This window comes from Perna viridis, chromosome 5 (genome assembly GCF_037379345.1).
Source record: "Perna viridis isolate PV_CMFRI_1.1 ecotype Kerala chromosome 5, ASM3737934v1, whole genome shotgun sequence".
NCBI lineage: Eukaryota > Metazoa > Mollusca > Bivalvia > Mytilida > Mytilidae > Perna > Perna viridis.
Window position 1 is genome coordinate 12,436,269 of NC_142449.1, and position 26,984 is coordinate 12,463,252.

Sequence of the window (26,984 nt, forward strand, 5' to 3'; positions counted from 1 at the left end):
GAGATATCATACAGTGACAATCTGAATACAAAGGTATGAACTCCTCAATATCAAATTTGATTAAAATTGTGAATAAATTAGAAGATAGAACTAAATAATCAACAACACTAGAATCTCTGCATGTCTTGTTACCGGTGCCCCTGCCCAAGCCGACTCTTGAATTAGCAATATATAAATTATTATTTTTACAAATTTCCAAGAGTCTATTTCCGTAATTATTTGGAGCACATGTGCATTTTGACACCCTTTCTAATGGAACATTATATTCTGGTAATTTCTCAAAGTCATGCAAGTTGTCTTGTATATCTTCATCATCATTCAGATTAAAAATATTAACAGCAGTTTCATCAGGTATTACATAATCTGATAATGACCCAGTTTTCGCATTGAAATCACCCACTGACGTTACATAAGATTTTTCAGAATTTGACTCATTTTCGAGTTCAAAGAAAGCCTCGGCATTTGAATATTTCGAATTCTCTGATGGTATAAAAACACAACCAAAAATCAAGTCTGATTTCAGCGAAAGAAAGTTTTTTCAATATTTGAAACCAAGGAAAAAATTCACTTTCTGTTTTGTGAAAAAAAAAAGAAAAGAATCCTTTGTTCTTAATTACCTTTCATCTCATTTATCCAGTTTTATTTTTTTTATCTGTATAACCTGAAATTTCAATAAGTTGCATAAATGGGGATGAGCCAATTTACTACCTTGCAATTAAAAGATTAAAGAAACTTTCTTAACAGGATATAATTTTTATTGCATAAGAATGAGATTGGAATACTTAATTAACAGTTAGATGTTGACCAATTTCATTAATTTTCCCTGTGGCAATTACATTCTTTATTACCTTAAATTAATAGTTCATCGGCATAAACAGTACAAACAACAATACAGCGGAAATGTACGATTTGAAATATAAATCATAAATCATGATACGTCTGAAATTATTTAGTTACAATATATTTCTAATATGGAATGCCATATATAAATATTTCCCCAAGTTACAAAGATCATTTGTGTTCTGGACAGAAAGTAACATGTATCCTGCAGTATACACCTATCAAATGTAAATCTTATAGGCTTTTAATTTAACCAGTATAAAGACCGGGGAGGCATAGTTATTTTTTACACATTATATAGACTATTCGGAGGGACTAGTCCCTGTAATATAACGTCTATGAGAGAGATAATGTAAAGAGGAAACGAAGAAACATCTGCTTATCAAACACAGCTATTGCTAATTAGTATAGTTTAGTTCAGTTGACATTGGTTCCAGATTAATTTTACTTGCTCCCTGAAGGAAGTGTGTAATAGCGTAATTTAACCTACTCTCGCTGGTAATTTAATTAAAAGTTGGTTTCAAGACAATTATAATCATATACTGCCATTATAAGAGATAACTTGTTTCAAATTTTGTTTTCACTCTTTGGTCATCCTATTAGTTTAAATTACACTACCTGTAAAGCTCAAGATGTATAATTTAAATTTCCCGCGTTATGTAAATTTTTGACAGGTGGTTTTATCCGGGGATGTGGGCATGCGCAATACAACATTCTGTGGACTTAGCAATTTCAGCAGATTTCCATCGCCATAAAACGTGGACTCAGTTGATGTAAAAATATCTTGGAAATGGAATCTCCGCCGATGACAGAGCAAAATACTTTTACTGAGGTATGTAAAACGTTCTTCTGTACATTTATATTTACACATGTAACCAATAAGAGAGCTAGCTTGCTCCCTATACACGTAGAAAATTATCGTAACAAAGAACAGAGAAAATGACAAAGTCAAGATGGCCGCAAAATTTCTAAGTCCGACTTGGAAAGATGGTGTTTAGTTGGGATTTCAAAACGATATTTAAATGGGAAAGTGGGTGAGTTGAGCATCCCAAATTTATTTACACATAATTGAAGTGACATTGTTCTTTTTTTAATATTCACAGGGAGTTGGTGGTGGAAAAGAAACAGAAGAAAGTAGTGAGTATTTCGACAGATTTTGAAAATTCAGAAAAATGGCTAAGTCCCAACTTCAGCCGGCTTTTTAAAAAATCGCTCAGATATTAAAAAAATGTTAAACTTTTGTGTTGTTAGAATGTTTTAATTAACCATTTCAGTCATATGTGTCTTTAGATGTTATCAATTTATGTTTTAGCTTTATCTGACAATTTGTTTTACCTACCCCCCTTTTTTCACGAACCTATTTTTGGCTTCATAATCTTTGATGTTGTCAGAATTACCAAAAAGAAATACATTTAGTTAAGTGTAAGAAACATAGTAAAAAGTTTTATGTATAAATGTTTTTTCTATAATTTATTTTAAAAAATTAATAAAAAAAGTCTACTTCTGAAGTTGTTTAAAAACCTAGAAAAAACTTATGCAAATTAGAATGCTGCATGAAATTAAGAATTGTGCCTTGAGTTGTTTACCAGTGAGTATTGTTTGAAATGAAACAAAAAAAAGATATTCTTTACAGTATGAGATCCATATGGATTAGACCAAATTATTGTTGTTTAGAAAGCCATTTTTATCGTTCTACATACATGTACTTTCTACGTAGAAAGCGGCATAAAAACATAAAAATAAACAAAAACGTCAGATTAGTAGAAGATGAATGTTGAATGATTCTTTCTTAATGACAGAATAATTTGGTCTACACATGGACAAACAGGTGTTTCAGTAATATGGTTCTAGTGATTTCCAGCCTGGTATATCAGGCTTTCCTCCCCACAAGCCTAACGACCATGCAAGAAGCTCATTTTAGCCAAACTGTTGTAAATTTTGCTGTCACTTAAACAGCTCCACAGAGCTTGTACATGCATGTGTATTCAAAGACTTTAATTGACCTTTACCTTTTTTTATAATTCTTGTATTAAATTTTCAAGAAATGGAAAATACTAAAAATCCAATTCCATCCCTCAACTGGCAGATCAAATGTATGTAGTGAAATTAATGTTTTCTTAAGCTGCAGAAATTTTAAGTTTTACATATAACTATTACTCAACTCAGTCGCTAATCTTATTACAAAGCTATGTCAAAAGTAATGATTTGGTAATATATTTTCTGGTATGAAACCTGTCCCATTAATTCGACAATTTTGTGAAATAAACAAAGTTTTCAAAATCATTCAGAACCTACATAGGTATTTCAGTGAATACATATATGTGTGTGTGTGTGTAGTTACTTTGTCATTTTTAAGTCCATCTGACATTTGTTGATATAGTATTTGTTACTAGTTTGCTCAAAATAATTAATTCATTTGCAGTTGATCATATGAAAGTGAAACTAAATGGGGATGCTGCTAACCACATGAATGGTGATGCTAGTTATCAGGAAAGAGAGCATTCCTCTAGCAAGCATAGATCTGATGAAGGGAGTTCCAAGCATTCCTCTTCATCTCACTCAAGCTCATCTAAGCATGGATCCTCTAGCTCTAGTAAACATCATAGTAGCAGTAAGCATGGAAGTTCTAGCAGCAAGAGCAAGGAAGGAAGTTCCTCTTCAAGCTCATCCCACAAGCATAGCAGCAGTTCAAGCAGTAAGCATAAAGATGGTAGCAGTAGCTCTAGTAGCAAACATAGGGAAGGCCATTCCTCAAGCTCAAGTCATTCCAAATCACACAGTTCTAGTTCCAGCAAGGACAAGGATAGACACAGGGAGGGAGAAAAGCACAAGTCCAGCAATAGCTCTGGAGATAAGCACAAATCAAGTAGTAGCTCTGGAGACAAGCATAAATCCAGCAGTAGCTCTGGTGACAAACACAGATCAAGTAGTAGCTCTGGAGACAAGCACAAGTCCAGCAGTAGCAGTTCCAGTGACAAGCATAAGTCGAGTAGCAGTTCTAGTGACAAACATAAATCAAGCAGTAGCAGCTCAAGTGATAAACACAAATCTAGCAGCAGTTCAGGAGACAAACATAAGTCAAGCAGCAGCTCTGGTGACAAGCACCGGTCCTCATCGCCCAGCAAACATAAAGAATCCTCTAAATCAGAGCACAGAGAAAAGCAAAGAGAAAATAAGGAAAATAGAGAAATAAAATCTGAGCCTATGGAAGTTGATTTTAAAAGAGAACCACAATCTCCTGTTAAGAAATCTCCATCTCCAGTAAAATCTGTTAAGGAAGAGGCAATGAGTGACGATGATGTTCCTTTGGTAAGATTCATGTATAATTCACCATTATTGTTGTTTTTTTAATTAATACATATATGCCTTTATTTATTGTCTGTCTAAGTGATGACTGATTGCTGTCAAGTATTAAAAATTAGGGTCTTTTGATCCTAGAACTACTTGGAGTTGGAGATCTTACATATTTAAATTGGTTACTACTTTTTACCTTAGTCTAAGAGAGTGAAACAAGAGAAGCCTGTGAAGAGAGAAGCCCCAGAAACAGATGATGAAGATGACCAGCCACTCTCAGCAAGGTATTGAATATAGCTTACAAGATTCTCTCATCTTAAACATTTGGAAGTATTAGAAAAAACAGTTAAGTCTTTCTTTAACATTAAAGAAGGTTTTTCCTGTTTTTTATTATGTTTCTGCTCAATGTGTTTGCAGAATTAGATCAATTCTTTAAATTATTTGTATAAAAACTTAATTTATGATATAATATAACCAACCTTGAGGGTCCTTTATATACACTTATATAGAAATTATGTGTGAATTTTACTCATTTAGAATGGAACAAGTTAAAAAGATCAAGAAAGAAAAACCTCACAAGAAAGACAAAAAGAGAAAATCTTCAGGATATGATGATGATTCTGAAGATGAAAAACCATTGGTGAGTTGACTAAATTCATTATATTTTGTTTGGTTTGGCTGCTGAAAAGTTTTGATTGTTCAATTAATAAAAGAAATACTAAGTCAGGGTTCTCACTAGGATTTTTTCATGGTGAGTCCTGGGACTCATCACTTTGGAAAGGTGACTCCCAGATGAACTTGCTGGGTCCCACCATTTTCCTGGTTTAAATCCAGTTTGAACGATACATTCATTATTTTAATGCATACATAGAACTACATATGTATGTACAATCATACAAAACCATATCTCACTGCAATTATGCATGTCATCCATATTAAATTGTGTAGAGTACTGTGTCAGTATGATGCTGCATAGTCTTGAGAATATGTAGATGGAAACTTAGGTAACCCTTACTTTTCATTAAATGTATACCGTTAGGTGCAGTATATGAGGAAATGTAACAAATGTTCAAGAATTTTAATACTGAATTTCCAAAATCATCTCAGTTTTAGAGGAGTAGTATTTCCTTTAATAATTGCAAACAAAATTTATGGGAAAAAGAATGCACTGCTGAAATTACAGGAAATGTGAAGACTGCAGAGAAGGTAACTCATTTCGTATAAACAGTGATAATTTTAAAATTGTTAACACACATGGTTCTACCATTTTGAGACCTGTTAAAATGACAGTATTGTCTAATTGATTGTGGAGTAGAAATAAATCTTTAGAAAATGATTGGTTTACAAAATAGTGGTATATCCAATCAGGATTCATTTTCTAATCGTCAAACCCTAGTCAGCTGATTGTTCCTTGGAGATTATTTACCTGTCATAAACAGTGTGGGAAACCACTGCTTGCCAAATATGAGTAGATGTGTAATTTGGCGAGTTCTCATTAGCTTACACTCCTCAATTTGGTGAACATCATTTGATTGGCGAGTTCCAAGGAAAGTTAACCAGCCAACAGCTTATTTAGTTAAACATCCCTTAACATCATACATTAAAAATATGGTCCCTACATATTAAGAAGTTTAGCTTGAATATGTCAAGTGAATTTTGCACAATTTTATTGACTTGTAAAGCATTGTTTACGATCTGCCATTTTAATTTCCGGTATACAGGATGTGCCAAAACCTACGCAACGGTCCTGATCTTGTATTAGTAGTCAAACGAAATTATCTGGGTAATTTATGAAATGTTACCTTGCAAATTAGTTGTTTAAATTGTGGCAAGTTGGGGCAAAAAATGGTTTCCCACACTGCATAAAACGTACCCGTACCTGTTGAGAAAGCAATTAACACCTTTTGTCAGATTTATGACTCTTCTAATTAAAGAAATGAGATTGAAATTATTTGTCACAATTTTTTATCCTATACTTCATAACTAAATTTTGTTTTGTAAAAAAATTGTATGATGAACATCATGTGTAATTAACTTTGTAAACTTCTGGTTGTCCTTTGTTGTAAAAAACCAGAGTTTTTCAAAGACTTTTAGGATAGTTTAATGATTTTTAAGTAAATTACTGATATTAAAATGCAGCTGATATTGTGAAGAAGTGTCACGTAGACGCGTGATGTTTTAACCTGGCACGTTCAGCAACTTTTTCTTGCGTCCAGGACACGTGTACACGCCTTGACGAGTACCCTGCTAAGTGTAATTATTTGTAAGAACAGGCAAAATGGAAAGTCATGCATGTCAAAAAACCCCACTGATCTGACAATATAATTTCACTGAAGGATGCTTTCTCTATTTGAAAAGACCATTCTCTCTGCATCACTGATTAGCTCAGAAAATTTTCAATAGAATTTAAGAAAAATGATGTTTTTGACAAGAGTTATCTTCCCTTGAAATGTTCGTTTTCAGTGCATTTGAATGAAATTATAACTCAATTTACCAAAGTGATATGGGAAGTTTTTTTCCCTTGATTCTGAGATTCTGATGGTGCAAGTAGTCAAACTTTCAAAATGTTGGGGATTTTCATGCCATGTTTCACTTACAGAGACTGACACTTAAAGAAGACCTTAGTTGGTGTATTTGGTGTCCATCTTCAAACTTTTATATACAGTAGTTCAGTGTTGGATGCTGTTAAATATTTTTTCTAATAGTACAAATCCTACTTTATACACAATAATTGGTAATTAAATGTGTTATACTACAAAATATAAGCTTTTGTTTAGTGAAAAATCTACAAATTCTATAGAGCCTTGTATCTTGTTTAATTTTGTTAACATTTTATTTTTTCAGAAAAAGAAGAAAAAAATAAAGACTGAAGTAAAACAAGAGACAACTTCTCCTACAAAGAAAAAGAAGAAAGCTGATGAAACTGAGGTTTGGAAATGGTAAGTTAATAAATTAGGAATAATTATATTCGATAATCATATCAGTAAAGTATATAAAAACTGTAATAGTGTGGCAAATGGAAAATTTCTTGTTCCATTTTTTGAAAAACAGTACAGTGAAGCTATTCTAAACTATTGAACCCCTTTAGGATTGTTGTGTTAATACAAGTCAGTAAGATCAGGTTCAAAATACAGTACATGTAAACCTAACACAGAGTTTTAAAAAAAAGTATCTAGTTAATTTAGGGTTTGGGTTAGACAGATTTCTAGTTTATTTAGGGTTTGGTTCAGACAGGTTTCTGGTTTATTTAGGGTTTGGGTTAGACAGGTTTCTGGTTTATTTAGATTTGGTTCAGACAGGTTTCCGGTTTTATTAAGGGTTTGGTTCAGACATGTTTCTATTGTGTTTAGGTTTGGGTTAGACAGGTTTCTGGTTTATTTAGGGTTTGGGTTAGGTTTCTGGTTTATTTACGGGAATGTGTAAGACATATTTCACTGCACAAGTATTATAGCAATCAGATATATATTGTATATTACTTGATATTGTAGGTGGGAAGAAGAGCGTCGCGATGATGGTAAAAAGTGGAATTTTCTGGAGCACAAGGGTGTAGTTTTTGCCCCTGACTATGAACCATTGCCAGATAATGTTAAATTCTACTATGATGGTAGGTTTTATGAATTTCTCTTCCGTATGTGGTCTATGGAGTGTGTGCATTTACATAACCAAACTTGAGATTCTTATATACTGAAAATAATTTTTCCATAGTTAAGTGATTTTTATGAAAACTTCTGCATTTCTTTGCCAGTTTCAGTTGTAATTTAGAGGTTTTGGTCATTTTTCAAGAAAAAAGACTTCAAGATACAAACAAGCATATGCATTTATTTCATTTGTCCTTTTGTAGTACTTGGTGTGAACTCATATCAGCATTTTATCTTTAGGAAAACCAATGAAACTGAGCCCTGAAACTGAAGAAGTTGCAACTTTTTATGGAAGAATGTTAGATCATGATTACACTACAAAGGAAGTCTTCAATAGAAACTTCTTCACAGACTGGCATAAGGTATTTCATGATACACTAAGTTTTGTTAATGAAAAATGGAACTATTGATGGTGTCAAATTTTCTTTTTGTGAATTTCAAATATTTTTTTTTAACTATTAATTTTGCAGTAAATGCTGTTTTTTAGATTTATAGATAAATGCTATTAGTATTGTTGAAATAGTATTTTTTATATTGTCTTTTTAAATTACAGGTTATGACATCACAGGAAAGAAAGATTATAACTGACCTGAGTAAATGTAACTTTAAAGAAATTGATGTCTATTTTAAAAAGAAATCAGAAGAAAGAAAAGCAATGACAAAGGAAGAAAAACTGGTACAAAGGCTTATTAAGCTTTACAATATTCAATTTCAAAAACAGGGAGTCAATATACCGTAATTCTGTTATATGGAGACTTAGTTCTGTATAATACCTTGATGTTATTGTCGAAGGACTGCTGGCCTTTGTAGGACTTTGAATTTCTTAGCATTGTGTCAAGAAGTGGTTGCTTTGTCAATATTAAGCACTGTTATATCTCAAATTTTTGGCCCTGTGCAGGTCCGGGTGTTGAAAGAATAGGCCTGCAGCAGCGCCAAGCCTTTCGTAAAAGGCGACTTAATAGTGGTCAGAACCCTAGCCGGGTGCTAGGGTGCTCTGCCCAAAGAGCAACTGGGATGTATGTCCCAGGTGGTGGAATGGGGTACCCCTGGCGTGTTACATGCTGGGGTATTCAGGCTATGATACGAAAAACCTGACCGCAAACCATAGTGGTGCACCATGTTGGGAAAGATGCCACGTTCCTCGCATGTTAAAGAACCCTATTGTGGTAATCTCCCGTAGTAGGAACCATAGGGCCCCGCCACAGGAGGCTAAATTGCCCGACCCTATCCACCTCTCCCTATTTCCAGTGGCAATCAAAATTTGTCGACCCCATTGTCCTTGTGTCCCATCCCTTTTTCATTTCATCATCATTTCATGTTCATTTTATCATCAATTTCATGTTCATCGTCTGAATATAGCTGAAATATTGCTGCTCGGATGCTAAACCCCAACGAACAAACATCTAAAATTTTTGGGGGCAAAAATGAGAAAGGGACTTGTAAAGCCCATATTTTAGTAATATTTGAAAAAATATCAGTCCGTATTTATTATATATGTTAAAAAGATACATGAGGTTAATACTGTTATGCTCATCCATACATATATAAATATTTATTTATGAATTTTATTTTTATCGGTCATTAATTTTATTAATGTTAAGACATTTATTGGATATAAATAAAATAAACTTACAGACTTATAATGTGTTGCTGATCTAGGTTATCAAGAAAGAAAATGAAGAAATGATGAATGAGTATGGCTACTGTACAATGGATGGACACAGAGAAAAGATTGGTAACTTCAAAATAGAACCTCCAGGTCTCTTCAGAGGTCGTGGTGATCATCCTAAACAGGGAATGTTAAAAAGGAGAACCATGCCAGAAGATGTTATCATTAATTGTAGCAAGTAAGGATTTGAATTTTAATTTTAGGGAATGCTATAGTGAGAAAAAATTTTAATTAGTGGCAAAAAACCTGGGGTTTTTATTTCTCCACAAGACAAGAAAATGCCAGTTATCATGAAGGAAAAAATAATAACATCTTTGATTTCTTGGAAATTCATATTACATAGTGCTGCTTTTGTCTACTTATTTCAAAATTGTAAGATCTTTGTAAAGTTTAAGATCACCATATGAATAACTTGTGGGCATACATTTTAGGGATTCTAAAATTCCTCAACCCCCACCAGGACATAAATGGAAGGAGGTTCGTCATGACAACACTGTTTCATGGCTGGCTAGCTGGACAGAGAATATTCAAGGTCAAACTAAATATGTCATGTTAAATGCTGCATCAAGGTTGAAGGTAATTTAATTTAGAAAAGTGATACAATTATTGATTGATCAAAAAGATAAATTGAAGAGCACCATGTGTTATGGATGAAGAATTTCAGTCATTTATTTGAAGTACTTGATTAGATCTACTAAATTTGTACTTAAAATAATTGAATAAGGGGGGATCATAATGATTACAGTATGTAAGGATGATGGCATTTTTTTTTTTGGTATGTCGATATGTATATGTATATAAACATGTATATTTCTTTAGGGTGAGAAAGATTGGCAGAAGTATGAAACTGCAAGAAGTTTGTATCGTTGTGTGGACAGTATAAGAGAAGGCTACAGAAATGACTGGAAGTCGAAAGAAATGAGAGTACGACAAAGAGCTGTAGCTTTATACTTTATTGACAAGGTATGTTTCATTTCATTATAACATTTATTGTGCTAAACCAGAGGTGTGAATTAAAGAAGTTCTTATGTATACAACGTATGTTATTGTGAAAGGAATATTTGAAATTGTAGAATGACCTTCCCAAATTAATACAAATATAGTGCTCATGCTTCCCAGGACATTTGGCTTTAAATCTCAATGCTTCCTAAGCTATCATTTTTTATAACTTACCTAAAAGACCTGCAAACTGATCATTAGAAAAGATTCTTTATTGAATTACAATGAAAGAATTTTTTTTTATACATATACATTTCTTACAAGGTATTCAACTTTAATCTATTCTCTGAAAAATCCTGTAACCTAAATTTCATATTGCAGCTTGCTTTGAGAGCTGGCAATGAGAAAGAAGAAGGAGAAACTGCAGATACAGTAGGTTGTTGTTCACTCAGAACTGAGCATTTAAAACTTCATGAAGAATATGATGGTCAAGAAAATGTGGTTGAATTTGACTTTCTTGGTAAAGATTCCATCAGATACTATAATCGAGTCACAGTTGAAAAGAGAGTCTTCAAGAATTTACAGCTATTTATGGAAAACAAATCTCCTGGAGATGACTTGTTTGATAGATTGACAGTAAGTTAAGAAATTTTTACAGTTTATGTGATTAAATTGACTTAATGGGGTTAAAATGATATTCAGGAGCTTGTTCTTGTTAAGCTATGAATTGATTATAAAAGAAATGATTTGTGTAACAATCTTGTCTTTATTAAGTTTTTTTACTGCTTTGCAAACATGAACTAACCCTAGATCAGATAGTTTTATCATTAAATTATATTTATTATTATAATTTGTCAAAGTACATATATATTTGACACAATTTGAAACAGCAACCTTTAACTACATATATAATTATACAGTGGACTGAGATGTTACTTATTGATTTTTATCTTACCTATTATTTTTAGACAACATCATTGAACAAACATTTGCATGAATTAATGGAAGGTCTGACAGCTAAAGTCTTCCGTACATTTAATGCGTCAAAAACACTACAAGAACAACTCAAATTACTGACTGATCGTAAGTATTCATCCTTTTCTTCATCCAAACTTTGAAATTTTTATAGGCAGTGCAAATTAAAAATTATTCTGATCAATTTTTTTGAATTTTAAATTAAACTTTCAAAACAAATAGTCAATATAGATTGAATGTGACAAACTGTGACCATGCACAGTTACATAACAAATTCTAGAAAAGAATTGTGTTATTCTACAAGCAGTTGATACTTTAAATGACAAGGTGTTTTTTTTTCTTCAGCTGAGGATCCTATACCTGCCAAACTTTTATCATATAACCGTGCTAACAGGGCAGTGGCAGTTCTATGTAATCATCAACGTGCAGCTCCAAAGAACTTTGACAAACAGATGGAAAATATTCAGAACAAAGTAGGTGGGAGGTTGAAATTGTTACAGTTAAATCTCTAACTTTACTAGGAAGAAATAGATCTGTTTAATTAAGCACTTGTATATATGGCTTAATGTATTGCAAAAGTAGATAAAAAAATTGTTTTTATTACTTGTAGATTGAAGCAAAGAAGGATTCTATTAGAGAAGCCAAAAAGGCTGTTAAAGATGCTAAAGCTGATTTCAAGGCTATGAAGTCAGAAAAAACTAAGCAGTAAGTTTAGATCTTCATATCATTGGCTTTGAGTCATTCGTCTCACCTTAAGCAATCAAATCTTGGTTTTAATTTTTCGATTTTGAGACAGAGATTAAGATTTAGCAGTTCTGGTAGAAAAATTGAAAATAAATATTAATTATAAAGGATAGCAACATAAGAAGTAACTAACATTCCGAATTTATTTTACTATACTTAAAAAGGTATTGGCTGTTCTAAAAGGTGATCTGAATTGTTAAAAGTGTCAGTCTTCTTTCTTTTTTTTGATATATTTATTATAAATTGGCTTATTACCTTCCTTTGTAGAACTGTCGAAAAGAAAAAGAAAGCTGTTGAAAGGCTTGAAGAACAACTTACTAAACTCGAAGTACAGGCAACAGATAAGGTTTGTTACAGAATATCAAATATCATAGGTATAATCTGGAATTTACAAGCTGTAATCTTCTTAAATATTGTTTCAAAAACCATACAAAACATCCCCAGCATACCTCTGCATTTTTGGTATTTGAAAACGTACAACTCCTCCTTGAAATAAAGTAACAAAATTCAAGATTTTGGTTTTCTTTGTTTTTTTTTTAACATACATGTGCGGACTTTTCAAGTAACATTTCATATACCTTTTTTAAAGGTAATTATTAAATTTTTATTTTTTGAATTTCAGGATGAGAACAAAGAAATTGCTCTTGGTACCTCAAAATTGAATTATTTAGATCCAAGAATATCAGTGTCGTGGTAAGTATAGATATAGAAATAAGTATATGTGCTCTTGTTTAAATTATGTCAATACTGAAATATCGATTGATAGAAAGTGCCTATGGAAATTGTCCACAACAAATTAAGGACTTGTAAGTGTATGTATCTCAAATTTTGGTAAGGTGTTTCTCTCAAAAAGAAAAAAAGGTAAAATTGAGTATTTGGTGCATGCTCTATTTTAATTAAAATATGTTTCTTTTCTTACAGGTGTAAGAAGTGGGAGGTACCTATTGAAAAAGTTTACAATAAGACTCAGAGAGATAAGTTCAGATGGGCTATTGACATGGCAGATGAGACCTTTGAGTTTTGATGTTAGTCCATGTTAGATTATGATGTCTCCTGACTTTCTAAATAGTAGGATGACTGTATCAAGGAACTCTGCGCATGATGTCCCAGTTCAGTCCTTCAATGTAGCTAGAAACTTTTCTTGCAAGTAGAGTAGCACAGTCATCATGGAGTGAATGATGTAAAAACAGTCTATTTGAATGTGAATTGTGTATGAATTACATCGTCTAGATCTGTCCTTAAGGAGTATCAGATTTTATTTATTTTAATTTATATGAGTTAAGAAGAATATTAGAGTAAATTATCAGTGAAAGAAATAGTTTTTATTGCATTGTATATCTTTAACAATAGGTGATTTGTAAATATATTTGTGTGTGTGTGTATTGGTATGAATGAAATCGTTAACAGAAGCCATGTTCATCTTGAAATATTCTGAAATATTTTTGGTGGGTTTATTTTTTGAATATACACATAGTGTGTACAGGTTGGCAATCAATGTCTTACGTAAAGTCTTTGAGTTGTATGGTTCAATGTTGTTGGCAGTTTTGAAGTGGTGTAATTTATTTCACTGAACCAAAATAAACTTCCAAAACATTGTAGTTCTAATGCTTTGAAACATTTAGGACATTTGTCATCTCCATGGGACCAATTACCATATAGCAGAAAAGTAATTAATTTTTTTTTTTTTTTAATTCAGACCTTTTTGTGTATTGATGAATGAATGCTGTGTGGTGTTTATCTTTGCAACAGTAATCCTGAAATTAAGAACAATGCTACTTAAAAAAAGTTATTTTTACCATTTTAGATGAGATTTAAAGACTTTTGTATGCAATTTTCATCACTTCTTTTTTTTCATAAAGAAACCTATTTTACTTATTTGTAAGATGTCATTTTAATTAATAATTTTGTGTGATTTTAAATATAAACCTTTAATTTTTTTACAAAGAAATTTTCTTGTTTTATTGTGAAAATAGTGTCTTGCGTGACTTAGTTGTTTCTTTGTTTGTTTTGTTGCTAGATGTATTTATTTTCAATAATGCAAAATGCCTTGTTCTCAGGTGTATTTAGATACCCAGATACGCAACACTTCATTTAAAAGACTTTACCTTTTTTTTCAATCAGTAGTCTTACACATCGCTGTCATGTCAGTGGTCCTGGTTTCAGATTATTTGGACAATGCTTACTTTGTATACAAAGTATACAAAATAACAGGTAGATGACTAATAAAAATAATGAATTGATAATACGAAATCTGATCAGTATCTGGAATTTTGTTGTAAAAGGGCAACTTATGTATGAATTATCTTGTACTTCAATAAATATCCAGTATATTTCAGAATGGTCCAGCTTGGTTATTTTTACTCATTGTCTCACTGTCAGTAATTTTAGTGTTTCCGTCCAGTCTTCATTCAGTCGGAAAGAAACAATATTCATAATCTTCAGTACTTATTGAATCATAATGAATTTCTTATTGTATAATCTGTGGTAATATGTGTTTAAAAGTTCGTGTGTTCAATGGAGCAGATCTATTATTTGTTGTTTGGTTGAAAAAATATAAGCTTTATGTGTCAAAATAAAATTTTGCATTTTTTATGATATTAAGTGTGTTAAAATAAAAATCATGCACTTTCTTAGTGATATGCATATTCGTGAATTTAATGATTCAGTCCTGCTGTTCATATCAACCATTTACAATAAATAAAATTAGGCATTAAATTTACTGAGTACTTGTATATATTTACTGAGTACATGTATATATTTTTTATGTTGTAGAGAAAAGATCAAAACCCTATTAAGAAAATATGTTGTTGACAGGGATTTAAAATGAAATTATTTTTTTCCTGGCTTTTTGTATAAAGTAATGAATCATTATTTATAATTCATAGATATGAAATGATCAAGGAAAAATGAAACTCTGCATTTATCATTCAATCGTTTTATGTTTCACAATATCACGAGATACACCAATGCACCAAACACTTGTTTCATAGAAGTGCCATTGATCAGGTTTTAAAAATTGTTACCTACCAGAATGTTATTGGGTCTTTGTTTATTGTTTTATCTCCCATACATTGTCTGTACCGTCTGATATTAAAAATGACAAAAATTGACTTGTTTTCGTTTGCCTGTCTGGTATGCTGCTATCTGTCCATCCAACTATCTAACATATGTGTAATGTACTTAAACTCTAAAAGATTTCAGGTATTTTTTGGTAGAATTACTTATAAATTGTCTGTTTTGATGGGACTTGTTGGACTTGCAGTCACCTAATTAAATGGCATTGTCACATCACATGTCATTCTTTAACTCGGAAATTGTTTTGTTATGTTCGTCCAAGCAGTTTGGTACTTGATAGAAAATTGACAGTTGCGGGAAAAAGAACTTGATAAACTAAGCCTAAGCATATATAAAATGGTGGTTGGGTTAGTAATTCTAAAACTTCATAAGGATGACATCTAAGCGAGGCATGAATATATTATATGACACATAGGGACTGAATAAGTAGGTACAGAAACAAGACACACACATGTCTAGACCTTTGTGACTATCATATATTTGTTATCCCACAAGCATTTTCAATATGTATATAAACTCTAAGCAAGTTAAAAAAGTTACTGTGTGGGATACAAATTTTCCTAAAGTAATTTACTAATGACAGCATATACTGCTGAGAATGGCTTGATTCGACTGCTAAAAATGGAAATAATTAATCAAATTTCTTCATAATAGGAGGAACAAATTTTCAATTTGATGAGTATTAAATACTTTTTATTGAGCTAAAGATTACATAAAGCAAGTACTGTCCACAGCATCAAATGACAAAATATGGCTAGGCCATATCAATATAAAATATCAAATTTCTCCATAATAGGAGGCGCATATCTCCATATCTTCATGTTTGTATCGCATGAAAAAAAATTGTCATTGTATATTGACACTTTGCTTAGTTTGAATGGTGTTGGTCCATTTTTGTATTGCATGAAAAAAAATTGTCATTGTATATTGACACTGTGCTTAGTTCGAATGGTGTTGGTATAGTGGATTACTCAACGTAAGTATCTCCTAAGCACGACTGACTGAATCGAGGGCTACTAGTCTTTCTTTTACAATTAGTGACACATTATTCTGTTCTGAAAGGGGCAAATATTACTCAAGTTTCAGCCGTCATTAAAATATATTTGAGGTTATGAGGAGATTGTAATGGCATATTTAGATCATTTATGTTGCAAGTCATCAAGTAAATGATTAGGTTGGATTTTGTATTTTGTAAATTTAGTATGAACAATATAAAATACACTCTCAAGTTGGATTATCCCCTTGGAGTCATTTGACAATACTTATTTTTTTTCAAGCAGCTATGTATACGCACTGGTATGCTTAACTTGAAACAAAATATTAAGCAAAATCAGAGCAGTGATTTAGGAAGATTTGTTTGTATATGCCAATGACTTACCGTAACTTTCAAACTGGTTGGACCATATTGGCTACATTAAAAAAAAATATACCATTTTTGTATATTGACAGAATAGCCCTTCATTGGAATTTATATATATTACTGGTTTAATAAAGTAATAGACATAACTCAATAGTTGGATTTTTCAGAAATACTAGATACTTATTTTATTCATATGTGCAAAGCTGAGAACATAACATTTTCTAATATGAAAGGGGGGGGGGGGGCATTTTCACCACTTCTTTATTATACTTTCCACTTGCAAAGTAGGGGGGGGGTCTGTAGTGATAGGGGTGTCAGTCCTTCCATTTGTTACCCATTGTTTATACATACTCCTCTTCACCACTAAATGGGACCGACTGAAACTTTCACAGAACCTTTATTACATGTTCACCTTGTGCACCTCCCATTTTAAATTTTAATCTGATTCAGTTTGGGGGTTTCACATAGCAAAACATGAACTTTGTCATTTATGAATGTGGGGACATACCCATCCCTTAATTTTTACTCCACTGAATAGAATTGAATTAAGGTAAAAAGATGCAGGCTGTCAAGTAAGGGAGTGGGGAATATCAAGTTAATAAGCATTTTCATCAGTTTTTTTCGTTTGATATTAAATGCTCTATATTGACAGATATACAATTAAAAAAAAATTGTCCAATGAATCTGGAAAAAAACAATTCCTTCCACCAGATCTCTAACTAGGTCAAAAAAATAATTCAAGGATATAAATTAATCTTAAAATCACAAGATGACATCATTATTTTTATGTGGCTGTATGTACAAATATAGAACGAGGGCCAATATTTGGTGACTTTTTTCCCAAACTGAGAAACAAGGAACAAAATTGCATTACTAGCAATGCTTCAATTTTGGATGAAACATGATATTAATAGCCAAAATTGAGGGTGGCTTAAACGGTCCCCTGGGAAATTGGGAATATGACAACAACCCCATCAAACAATTAAAAAAGAGCCTAATGCCCAATGAATGAAAATTTCCCACATCCCAAGGAACTTGAAACATACTTTTTTGGGTGGAAAATTTCAAGATTTTTGTTTTGGTATTGGATCTTCAATGAATGATGAGGAAACCCTCCCACTACAGGGCAAGCTGCAGCTGGGCCCCCAAAACAACATTATAGACAGGAACATAAAAATTAATAGTAAGTGAAAACAAAATGATTCATATAGAGGCCAGAAATTCCTGACTTGGGACAGGCACAAAAAATGTGGCAGGGTTAAAGTGCTTTCATCCTTTTTTATATCATTGTGGAAAAACTATTATACAATTAAACATATGCAGAAGTCTGCCGACTTATTTTGCTCCGCCTTTAACTGTTTCAGAAATAAAGTGGTCCATACCCTTGCACATTGTCTTAAAAATAAAATTCCTGAGTGATTGAAACTAAAGAATGCACTACCAATTGTTTAACTACAACCATTTATGTGCCAAAAATGCTATATCAATCCAACATTCTAAACTTATGTCTATATCGATCCCCGCTGTACAGGGTTCAATTGGCTAGCTGCAGTTGCATCATGCTGCACTTAGCAAAGTTTTTCACTTTAGTTGTGAACATAGGTGATTCTATTTTCGTGTAATGTAATATTCTTGATCCCAGAATAAACCATATATATATAGCATAAGATGGAATAACTCTTATGAGTAACTCGTGGGTGTGTCTAGAAAAGCAGAGGTGTACCTGGTCCATGCTCCCAGTTTTTAGTGGAGTCTGAGTTGCTTATTTGCTTTTGTTACTTTGTATGTATGATTTTAGTTACTTTATGTTCTTTGTTGTGTATGTCTGTTTTCCATGTCTGGTCTTTGTCCCTGGATTACATTCTTTTGATTACCATTATAACCTTGGTTCCCTTGATTACTCTCTCTTAATTTTTAGAGTTGATAATTCAAATACTTTTCTTTCCTTTGACACTAACCATACACCAAAATTGGAGGGAAGTCCATAAATATTGAGATGCAATCCAGAGGACAATATACTGACACATGGATTGAGGAACATACAGACAAAAACAATAAACTCTTTGTGTGGGATATAATAATAAAACATAAAAGATAGACTTTATTTGCTTTATAACAAATACAGTATTGCACAACTCCATGGTATTTACAGTGGAAAGGAATGTAATAAAAACACCATTTCCTTTTTCTTGAAGTGTCCATCAGTGTATCATTTGGCACAATCTGAACAGATAATTGATCACAATAAAAATTCACAAATGTTCAGTCTTGAACCATCATTGATCTCACTGTGTTTTCAAAAGACCTGAAAAATACATTACAACAGGGTAAGTACAGTCCAACAGGAAGCAATGTAGAAAAACTTATATACATTTTACAGTTCAAACAATGAGAAAACCTGTGAAATATTAAAGATTATAATGGTGGGACCCCATTAACAGGAAATTAGGTATTATATTACGGCCAAGTTGCCAGGACTAAAGTGGCAATGATAAAAAGAAAGAAAATTAATGTGAAGGTAAACCTGGGGTGTAACAAATGAATGCAACTTACACCCCAAAAATCTATTGTTGGTGCTTAAGAAAAACAAGAGCTCTTGTGTCCTAAGACCAGTACTTACTTGGAAGTAATGTTTTCTCCCGGAGTATAAAAGGGATTACACAGCATGTCCACATAAGCATTGTGTAGTTTTCTAAACATCTGTAAAAATAAACTTAACTATGACTGAAGGCATAAAAAAAGCAATAGGATCCAAAAACCATTTTAATCAAATTTTTTCACAATAGTTCAGTTATTTCTTTTTACATTTTTCATGCTCTCATACCGTTTATTTAGTGTATTTATAAATATAAACAGCTATGCTTAAGCAAAAGCACTCGCTAAATGTGAAGTTCTTTGGGTTACTTTTGGACTTTACCTATAAGGCATACAGAATTCCACTAGCAAATTTTAGCAAGTGGAAATAATTTCTACTAGCAAAATTGAATTTCAACTTGCATTTAGCAAGTATTTCCCTTTAAATTTGATCACTGCAAGTATACATTATTAACACATATTCAATTTACATTAGACAGGAACTTATCACTTACTGATCTGATTTCATTGTCCCTGAGTGATGAGTTAGTTGATTCTACAACAATAACAAACTTCACTTTGGTGTTTGTAACATAACCATATCTCACAAAAAGTTAAGGAATATCAACACAGTGTGTTCCACTTAATCACATACCTGTTAATCACATTGCATATTCCTGTTGATAGCATAGAAACTCAAATAACAAAAGCATTTCCCATCCAATTCATGTAAAAAATTCCTCTTATTGGCATAATGTAAGACCAAAAATTAGAAAATTTCTCTGAATTGAATATTTTTTTCAAAATTTACTCAAAATGTAGCTGAATGGGTAAAGCAACAGTACATCATTAGTGAAATACCTCAGTTTTCTAAAGAACTTTGTTTTTACAACAGTATTTTCTCTTTCTTTTGACTAAACACTAAGGCATGAATCGGATTAGACATGATAAAAGAATATGTCCCACTTAAACATTGAAAGTATTGAGACTTTTTCTTCGAAATGATAATTTCTGTTAACTGTATATTCCTATTAATTGAATATTTTTTTTTTCTGACCAATAGGCTGTGCAATTAACAGGAATCAATTGTACATGCAAACAAAAATGTTTTTTTTGTATTCTGCTTGTGCTGCAAAAAAAAATATTTATGTATTAATCAAAACAATTAACCAGCTCTTTTAATGTGGATGCAAGCACCTTAAGCTTCAAAAGTCTTCCTCAAAGGAAAGTGAGTTGACTGAGTAGCATGCCCTTCATCTGCAGTGCTCAAAATCTAGAGAATAACGGCTTAGTGGTACAGTCAAGAAATAAAATGCTTCCAGGGGTGTAGCTTTATGCTTGGTATGCTGGCAGAGGTGTTGAACCTGAACAGATGGGGAAAATATTGGCACAAAATTCAATCTTGTTTTGCTCAGAATTTTTATTGTGATTAAATACCTGAAACAAAATATATAAAAATCAAAAAGGAGTTTACATTGGTTTAACAAAAACAATTGAATTCAACTAAATTATATGAATTTTCAAATATTGTGCAATTATGGGAAATCCCCCTTTTTATGAATAAAGTAAAATGAAATAAAAAATTCATAATTAAATCGGACCTAACCTAGTGGCAGACCGCAGAGTGTTGGCACTTTCCCTTTTTGTTGGAAAATTTGTAATTTCCATATGTAAAATTGACATAAACGGTAAATAATGGTCTAGAACCATCCGTTTTTCTGAGGAACCGCGGCTGGAACCCTTCCTTTTCAAAATGTCTGGATCCACCCCTGACATCAATAGTAATAAACTATTTTCCAAAAATTTAATGATAATGGGTACAAACACAACTGAGTTATAGTCCAAAAAACTGTGAACCCCTCCCCCTTTATCTAATATGAATCTAAATCATAAAATAGGGAATTTACAAAATTGAAATGGCGGTTACATCATTACAAATAAACAATTCAGTAAGTTTCATTGACATTGCTGCAAGGGTTTTTGAAAAACAGAAATTAAACCCATTTTTGTAAGAATTTTAAAAGATCCATAACTCGAAAAACAAAATATCTTTTAACTTTCTTGTACAATATTACATTACATGTACATATACCATACTCCTGTTTATAACAGGGTGCATCCCAAACAATAAACATTAGAGATTCCTAATGAAAATACATATGGTAGAGTTACAAGTTACAAAAGAAATCTTAAAGAAAGTTTTTACCTCCACCCAAATTGCTTTTTATATTTTGCTCATTACAATTTTATCTTTATTTATGCAAACTTTTGGCTATTATTCAATGTACTTCCAACACTGAAATATTTGCTTTTAATCAGCTGAAAAAAAAGGATACACTTTATAGTCTTCTGTGGGATAAAGCAAGCCAAGATATAATTCCCTCAAGTCATTCACATTCTTTCCAACTGAAGATATCTTCTCTTCAACAACATCTAATGAAGTATGCACAGTGTAATAAAATCTAAGCTCATTTTCTGCATGGACTGTCTTTATAAACAATGGATAATTCTACAAAAAAATCATCAATATCTTGTCAAGTGTTTAGAACAAAAAAAATGCAATGACAACAAATGAATAAATCAGAAAAAATGACATCAATTAAAATTTTGCAACTTTTGTAACATTTATTTTTTACAAATCTATTTACATTCATTCCCTACAATGTTTTGTGTGGTAGCACATCATGTGAAATATTGCAGTGGATTTCCTGCATGAATTTAACATGTGCAATTGCAGGGAAATGTAAAACAGTAATGTACATTGTATAAAAATTTTGAATGTCCTGTAAGATACAGTTTTTAGTAATTGCAGACATTTGAACTTGATAAATTATGGTTATTTTTTTGTCTTTTTTCACAAATCAAAGCTATTATTAGACCAAAGAAATCAGAAATTCAGATGTACAGAGTTCAAGAAAGGGAGTATTTTTACACCTTGTAGAATCCTAATTTTCAAAAGAATAAGGGATCAAAATTTGAGCCCAGTGTTCTAAATCACTGGAGGCAATTGCAATTTTGGTGTGGGAAATTTGTTTATTATGCTATACTTTCCCTTTGGCAAGTAGAAAACTTGAAATTATGAAAGGATTTGTTCAGTTTGGAAAGTAAACTTCAAATGTGGGAAAGTTATCACCAAGCAGTCTAGGGTTGGATCCATAGTGATAGATGGTATACCTTTGGTGAGTCAAATAATGTTTTCCTGTTACAATATTTATAGTGGGTACTAGGAAACTGTTATGTTTATCAGTGAAAGGCCTGCAACAAAGTTTTTTCAGCTAAAGAATTGATTCTTTAACAAAGTAACTGGCTATTTAAATCTACTACCTACTACAATGCAGGTAGGATGTCTTGCGTGACAATATTCACTTTCTCAAAGTTTCAATTTAATTTGTGCAAGCTTTTTTAGTTATTATCATATATCTGTGTTACAGAAGTTACTGTTGCACGGCAGATCAACATTAACAATGTACATATAGATCATGCAACAACCTGTGGGACAGTCAAATCAGTACAACACAATGCCCCAAACTATTAGTTGAGGGGGGTTGTACTTAAATACACCTGCATACGCCTGCCAGGCTAAAATACACCTGTAGTAAAAAAGTATATGCCTGCAACATTAATATTGTGTTTTCTGTGAAAATAATGTTATATTACCTTAGTAAGATGTATTTTGTTTAAATAAATTATACTTTCAGGAAATTATTTGTTGATGGAAAGTAGAACTAGCCGATGTAAACAATGATCTGGCAGGCATTTGACAATCGTGATTGGGCATGCATATTTGTATATGAGATAACTATAATTACCAAAGTAAGAGAGATGAAAATACATGTATTGACTTATTCATAACATGTAGGTCTGACTGTCAGAGTTAGTCTTGTCAGAATGTCCAGTCGTTGAAGAAAGAGAAGGAAATTCAGCAGTATAGAATTTGGAAGTAAAAGTACAAAATGATTTGGTACCCATGTTCCGTGACATGAGAAAGATTGAAGTGTAGGCATATTTTTAACCTGCACTGGCTGCAGGCATATTTAAGAAGGACCATTGAGGGACATTAAAAGTTGATGGTTGCAGGTTCAGGGGAAATTTAAACTAGCCTTTTTCAAGCAAATGCTTCTATTATGGCGTATAAATCTTATAATGTAATGTATACATTTTATAGACTGTAGTGTAGAGTGTAGTCTGTACAGTACAGTGTACTGACTGTCTGTAGATTTATAACGATGAAAATTAAGAATAAGTGGGCCGTTTACTTTCTCTCTGACAAAGTGATCAAGGCTAATCAATGTATTTTGTAAGAATGATAAATCAGTGGATTTGTAAAAAGGTAATTTCATCCAAAAATACCTCCTTTGCAATGACAGCTACACACACTGCCATTTCCAAAAGCAATCTGGTTTCCGCAAGACCAATGCTAAGCCAGGGGACCATGCAAAATTACTAATTTGAAGTGTTCAAATTTAAATCAAATTTATATATCAAAAAAGATACAATTTCTCCTTTTGAAATATTTTGTTGCAATAAGGAAAGTATTCTATCGCTAAATAATCCTAAAATTTTATCGATGATTGGAAAAAGAAAGATAAAAGTTCTTACCTCTTCCTGTGCCTGCAGACATAAAATCGTCACTTCAAAATAGAAATATTTTTAACTCCCGCCATTATTGCAATAATCAGCAGAAAAATAATCAAATGGGACATTTCTGATCGATTGTGAACGATGTCGAACCTACACGTCGACAAAGATGCATTTATTAAGAAGATCAAACGTTTCTACGCGGCATGGAATGTATGAAATCATTGTTGTATGGTCTTCTTCACCTGCCATGCATGTCTTGTTTTTTTCCATACATACTCATACACCATGCATGCCATGCCTTTTAGCTCAACACATGCAAAGCTTTTTGATGTTTATCAGTAATATAGATTTTTTTCCTGATACATAGCCAATCTGCATGCCCCACATGCCCTTGTGTAGAGAAATATATCCAGAATCAGAACACCACTGCAAGTCAGATTTCAGTGTTGAGGATTTGTTCTTCAAACGTAAACGAGTATGCGCTAAGTGTTTTTTTCAAATTCATGTAGACTTCAAAGCATCTTAAGTGATTCTCTGTAAAATACAAATTGGTGACCATAAGATGTAATGTCAGCAAGTTAATTAACAAGGGATAGGCATAGCCTAAATCAGTGAGCTTTACCATACACGCACTGTCTATGCGAGACTTGTAAAAATAATAATGGACATTACAAAAAGGGGAGGGGGGTCGACCCGGGTGAAAATTTTTGCTTCAAAAGTGCAATATTTTTTGTTCATATTTAAGCAGAAAGTGAAATCAGTATTTCTATTTGAAAATCTGTCTTGTTAATTAATGGGGGATTTTTTTTTTTCAATAAATGAATAACTTGAATTTTTTTCCCCAGAATTCCAACCCCATACCCCTCTTTGCTCTCAAAATGGTTGATAACTTTATTGCACTTCGAAATACTTTGCATTTTTTATCCCTTGAGTGCATCTCTTGCAACGTCCATTTCAGTTTTGGCCGATCAGATCAATCTGTACATATACCGGAAACATTGCAGTTCTCCACAGATGGAGGGAATATTTTACACATATCATGTGACATTAACAAAATTCAGACGACAGCTGCAAATTCCAAACAAGAAAATTATTGCCTTTCCTATCTTCGAAAAGCTATGCCTTGATTTTGATAATATAATTGGAGTTATATTTTTTTCCAAGGAGATGAGGCTGTTGACAACAGCGACAGTGGAACAGCGGAGATACACATACGTACATCCACATGTTTCCTGTCATATCCATCTTTCATATTCTTTTCTTTTGATAAGTAAAACAGAATAGAGAAAGACCGGAAAACTAAAAGAAAAGATTAATTTATTTTTACTCAAACGTAATCTTAACGTAATAAACGTGATTCATAGTTTCAGCACCATGTGCTTTCATTACCACTGAAAGATTGGCGGGTAAATGATGAATTTGTCAATCTTTTTCTTATTTAAATCAAGTAATAAATGTATGGAAATTTTCCCAATCACTTCAATTAATTCGTATATGCAATGGTGCTGCACATGTAGCATTAATTTAATTATGCATTCAACTAATCAGTTACAGGTAAAATTGCAGTCACAGATGACTGCACATCAGCTAATTAATATTGATGTACACCTGTCAAATAATTTCCAGTAAACAATTAGGTGATAGGTAGACAGGATGTTTACACAGTAACAAAACCACACTGACTGCAATTTATAAGGGTTGACAATCTTTTTATATCCGATATTGGAAAATGGTTGTCAGTCATTTGCAAAATTTGTCGGTCTATGACTGGCATTTTTAACTGTTTCCGGATCCTTGCCACTGAGTGAAAAAATCAAATAAGAATAAAAATGTTTAATAACTTATAAAAGTTCATATATTCAAGTTTGAGAACATAGTTGACTTTTCATAATGGCTTCAATTATATCAAGGTCAACTGAGGTCAGCAGGAGTAAGATCGGGTGACATTGCAATGGGAACCAAGGGAACAGAAACTTGATTCAATCACTGTCGGGAATTTTTAAGTGATACATATATTATAGAAGCAGTTCTGATATTATATTGTTTGGAGAGGTATTTCCATAGAACTATTACTGTTCTTGTAGCCTTTGAATCAGAATCCTTTCTTTGGTATAAAACTGTAAACCAGTTTCCACCAGGTTTGGTGTAAATGAAGAAAATGAAATCTTACCTTAGTTCGTTTGAGATTTCCTAGTCGTGTAATCACTTTAAAAAATAATTTTGATAACAGAATGCCAATATGTAATGGACTTAGTCTAAGGCCTAGAGCACACTCACATGTGTTTACAATCGATTCTAAATATATAAACTATCAGTATTTCAAACTTTTTGTTTTTCCATTGAAAAAATATCTTTGGCCTTTTTTTTTTTTTCTTCCACTTTGTCCATGAAAACTACCAAAATAAGTACCGCATGAATAAAAATGGAACCACAGTATTCAAATTGAATATGATCAGTTGAGTTTGTTCTGTTATTAAGTGAGATAAGGATAATTTTTAAAGTATTATGAATTAGATGCCTTTAAATATGATTGATTGTTTATGTAAATAAGCAATAACCTTAATGAATCACTTCTGGGGTTTTTGATCCTTCAGAATCAAAATACCTTAATGTTACCAATCTATCTCTGGAACTTCCTTACTATCTGTGAACACTACACAAAAATGTAGTCTAAATGTAATTCCTTTTATATCATTCAATACATATATTTTATTATTTCTGCAGATTGAAATGAGATCTAGTCTTCATGTGAATTGAAGATTTTAGGGACTTCTTTTACATCATGTAATCTTCGAAACTTTGTTCATGCTACAATTTTCACAAGAATCAGATTCTACCAGTGCTGACAGCACTTTGATTTATTTGGTCTTGGGTAAATGACTATTGGCTAACATCATGACTTGGCTAAGACAGGATATTTATATTAAATTCAAAACAATTATTACAGAAAGCTGGTGGAAATGATCCTCTTGCTCAAATGGATGCTATGGTTGCTGCTGTTGGAGTTGATGAGGAGATAGTTTACTCTAAGTCTACTGCAGTACAGGTAATTGTTAAATTAAAGATTTTGCTTTGCTAGATTTATCTCTAGAATATAAATCCCATAGCATTGGCAAATAAATTTTGAATTTCCAAACATTTGTTAATAATACCCATGATATTGTCCAAAACTCCTCTTTTATTACAAATTTCTTGTAAGACTTAAACAGTATGGTATTTTTAAAGGGATGAGCAATTAATCAGGAATTTACCTACATCCACTTACATATATCAGCTTGGTTACATATATCTGCTT

The 26,984-nt window shown here is 32.2% G+C and overlaps 3 protein-coding genes across 3 annotated transcripts in view; 2 read left to right on the top strand and 1 right to left on the bottom strand.

The window, feature by feature from the left end:
• Positions 1-1,546: 1,546 nt before the first annotated feature.
• On the top strand, positions 1,547-15,205 carry LOC148616070 (DNA topoisomerase I, mitochondrial-like). Its single transcript, XM_088582753.1, has 19 exons — positions 1,547-1,672; positions 1,944-1,977; positions 3,263-4,149; positions 4,336-4,418; positions 4,672-4,774; positions 6,979-7,073; positions 7,623-7,738; positions 8,013-8,134; positions 8,326-8,448; positions 9,432-9,619; positions 9,873-10,017; positions 10,261-10,404; positions 10,762-11,016; positions 11,349-11,463; positions 11,701-11,828; positions 11,966-12,060; positions 12,367-12,445; positions 12,722-12,792; positions 13,021-15,205. The coding sequence occupies exons 1-19, from the start codon at positions 1,631-1,633 to the stop codon at positions 13,121-13,123; spliced, it is 2,928 nt and encodes a 975-aa protein (XP_088438879.1). The 5' UTR covers positions 1,547-1,630; the 3' UTR covers positions 13,124-15,205.
• Positions 15,206-18,622: 3,417 nt separating this feature from the next.
• On the bottom strand, positions 18,623-23,546 carry LOC148616071 (trafficking protein particle complex subunit 2-like protein). Its single transcript, XM_088582754.1, has 5 exons — positions 23,459-23,546; positions 21,445-21,617; positions 19,624-19,711; positions 19,155-19,234; positions 18,623-18,839 (listed from the first exon to the last, which is right to left on the bottom strand). The coding sequence occupies exons 1-5, from the start codon at positions 23,540-23,542 to the stop codon at positions 18,797-18,799; spliced, it is 468 nt and encodes a 155-aa protein (XP_088438880.1). The 5' UTR covers positions 23,543-23,546; the 3' UTR covers positions 18,623-18,796.
• A 192-nt stretch (positions 23,547-23,738) lies between these two features.
• Positions 23,739-26,984, top strand: part of LOC148616072 (FACT complex subunit SPT16-like) — a 28,822-nt gene continuing 25,576 nt past the window's right edge. The window contains exons 1-2 of the mRNA XM_088582755.1: positions 23,739-23,899; positions 26,637-26,735. Of these exons, the coding sequence (XP_088438881.1) occupies positions 23,831-23,899; positions 26,637-26,735 (168 nt within the window). The 5' untranslated portion in view covers positions 23,739-23,830. The remainder of the gene's footprint in view (positions 23,900-26,636; positions 26,736-26,984) is intronic.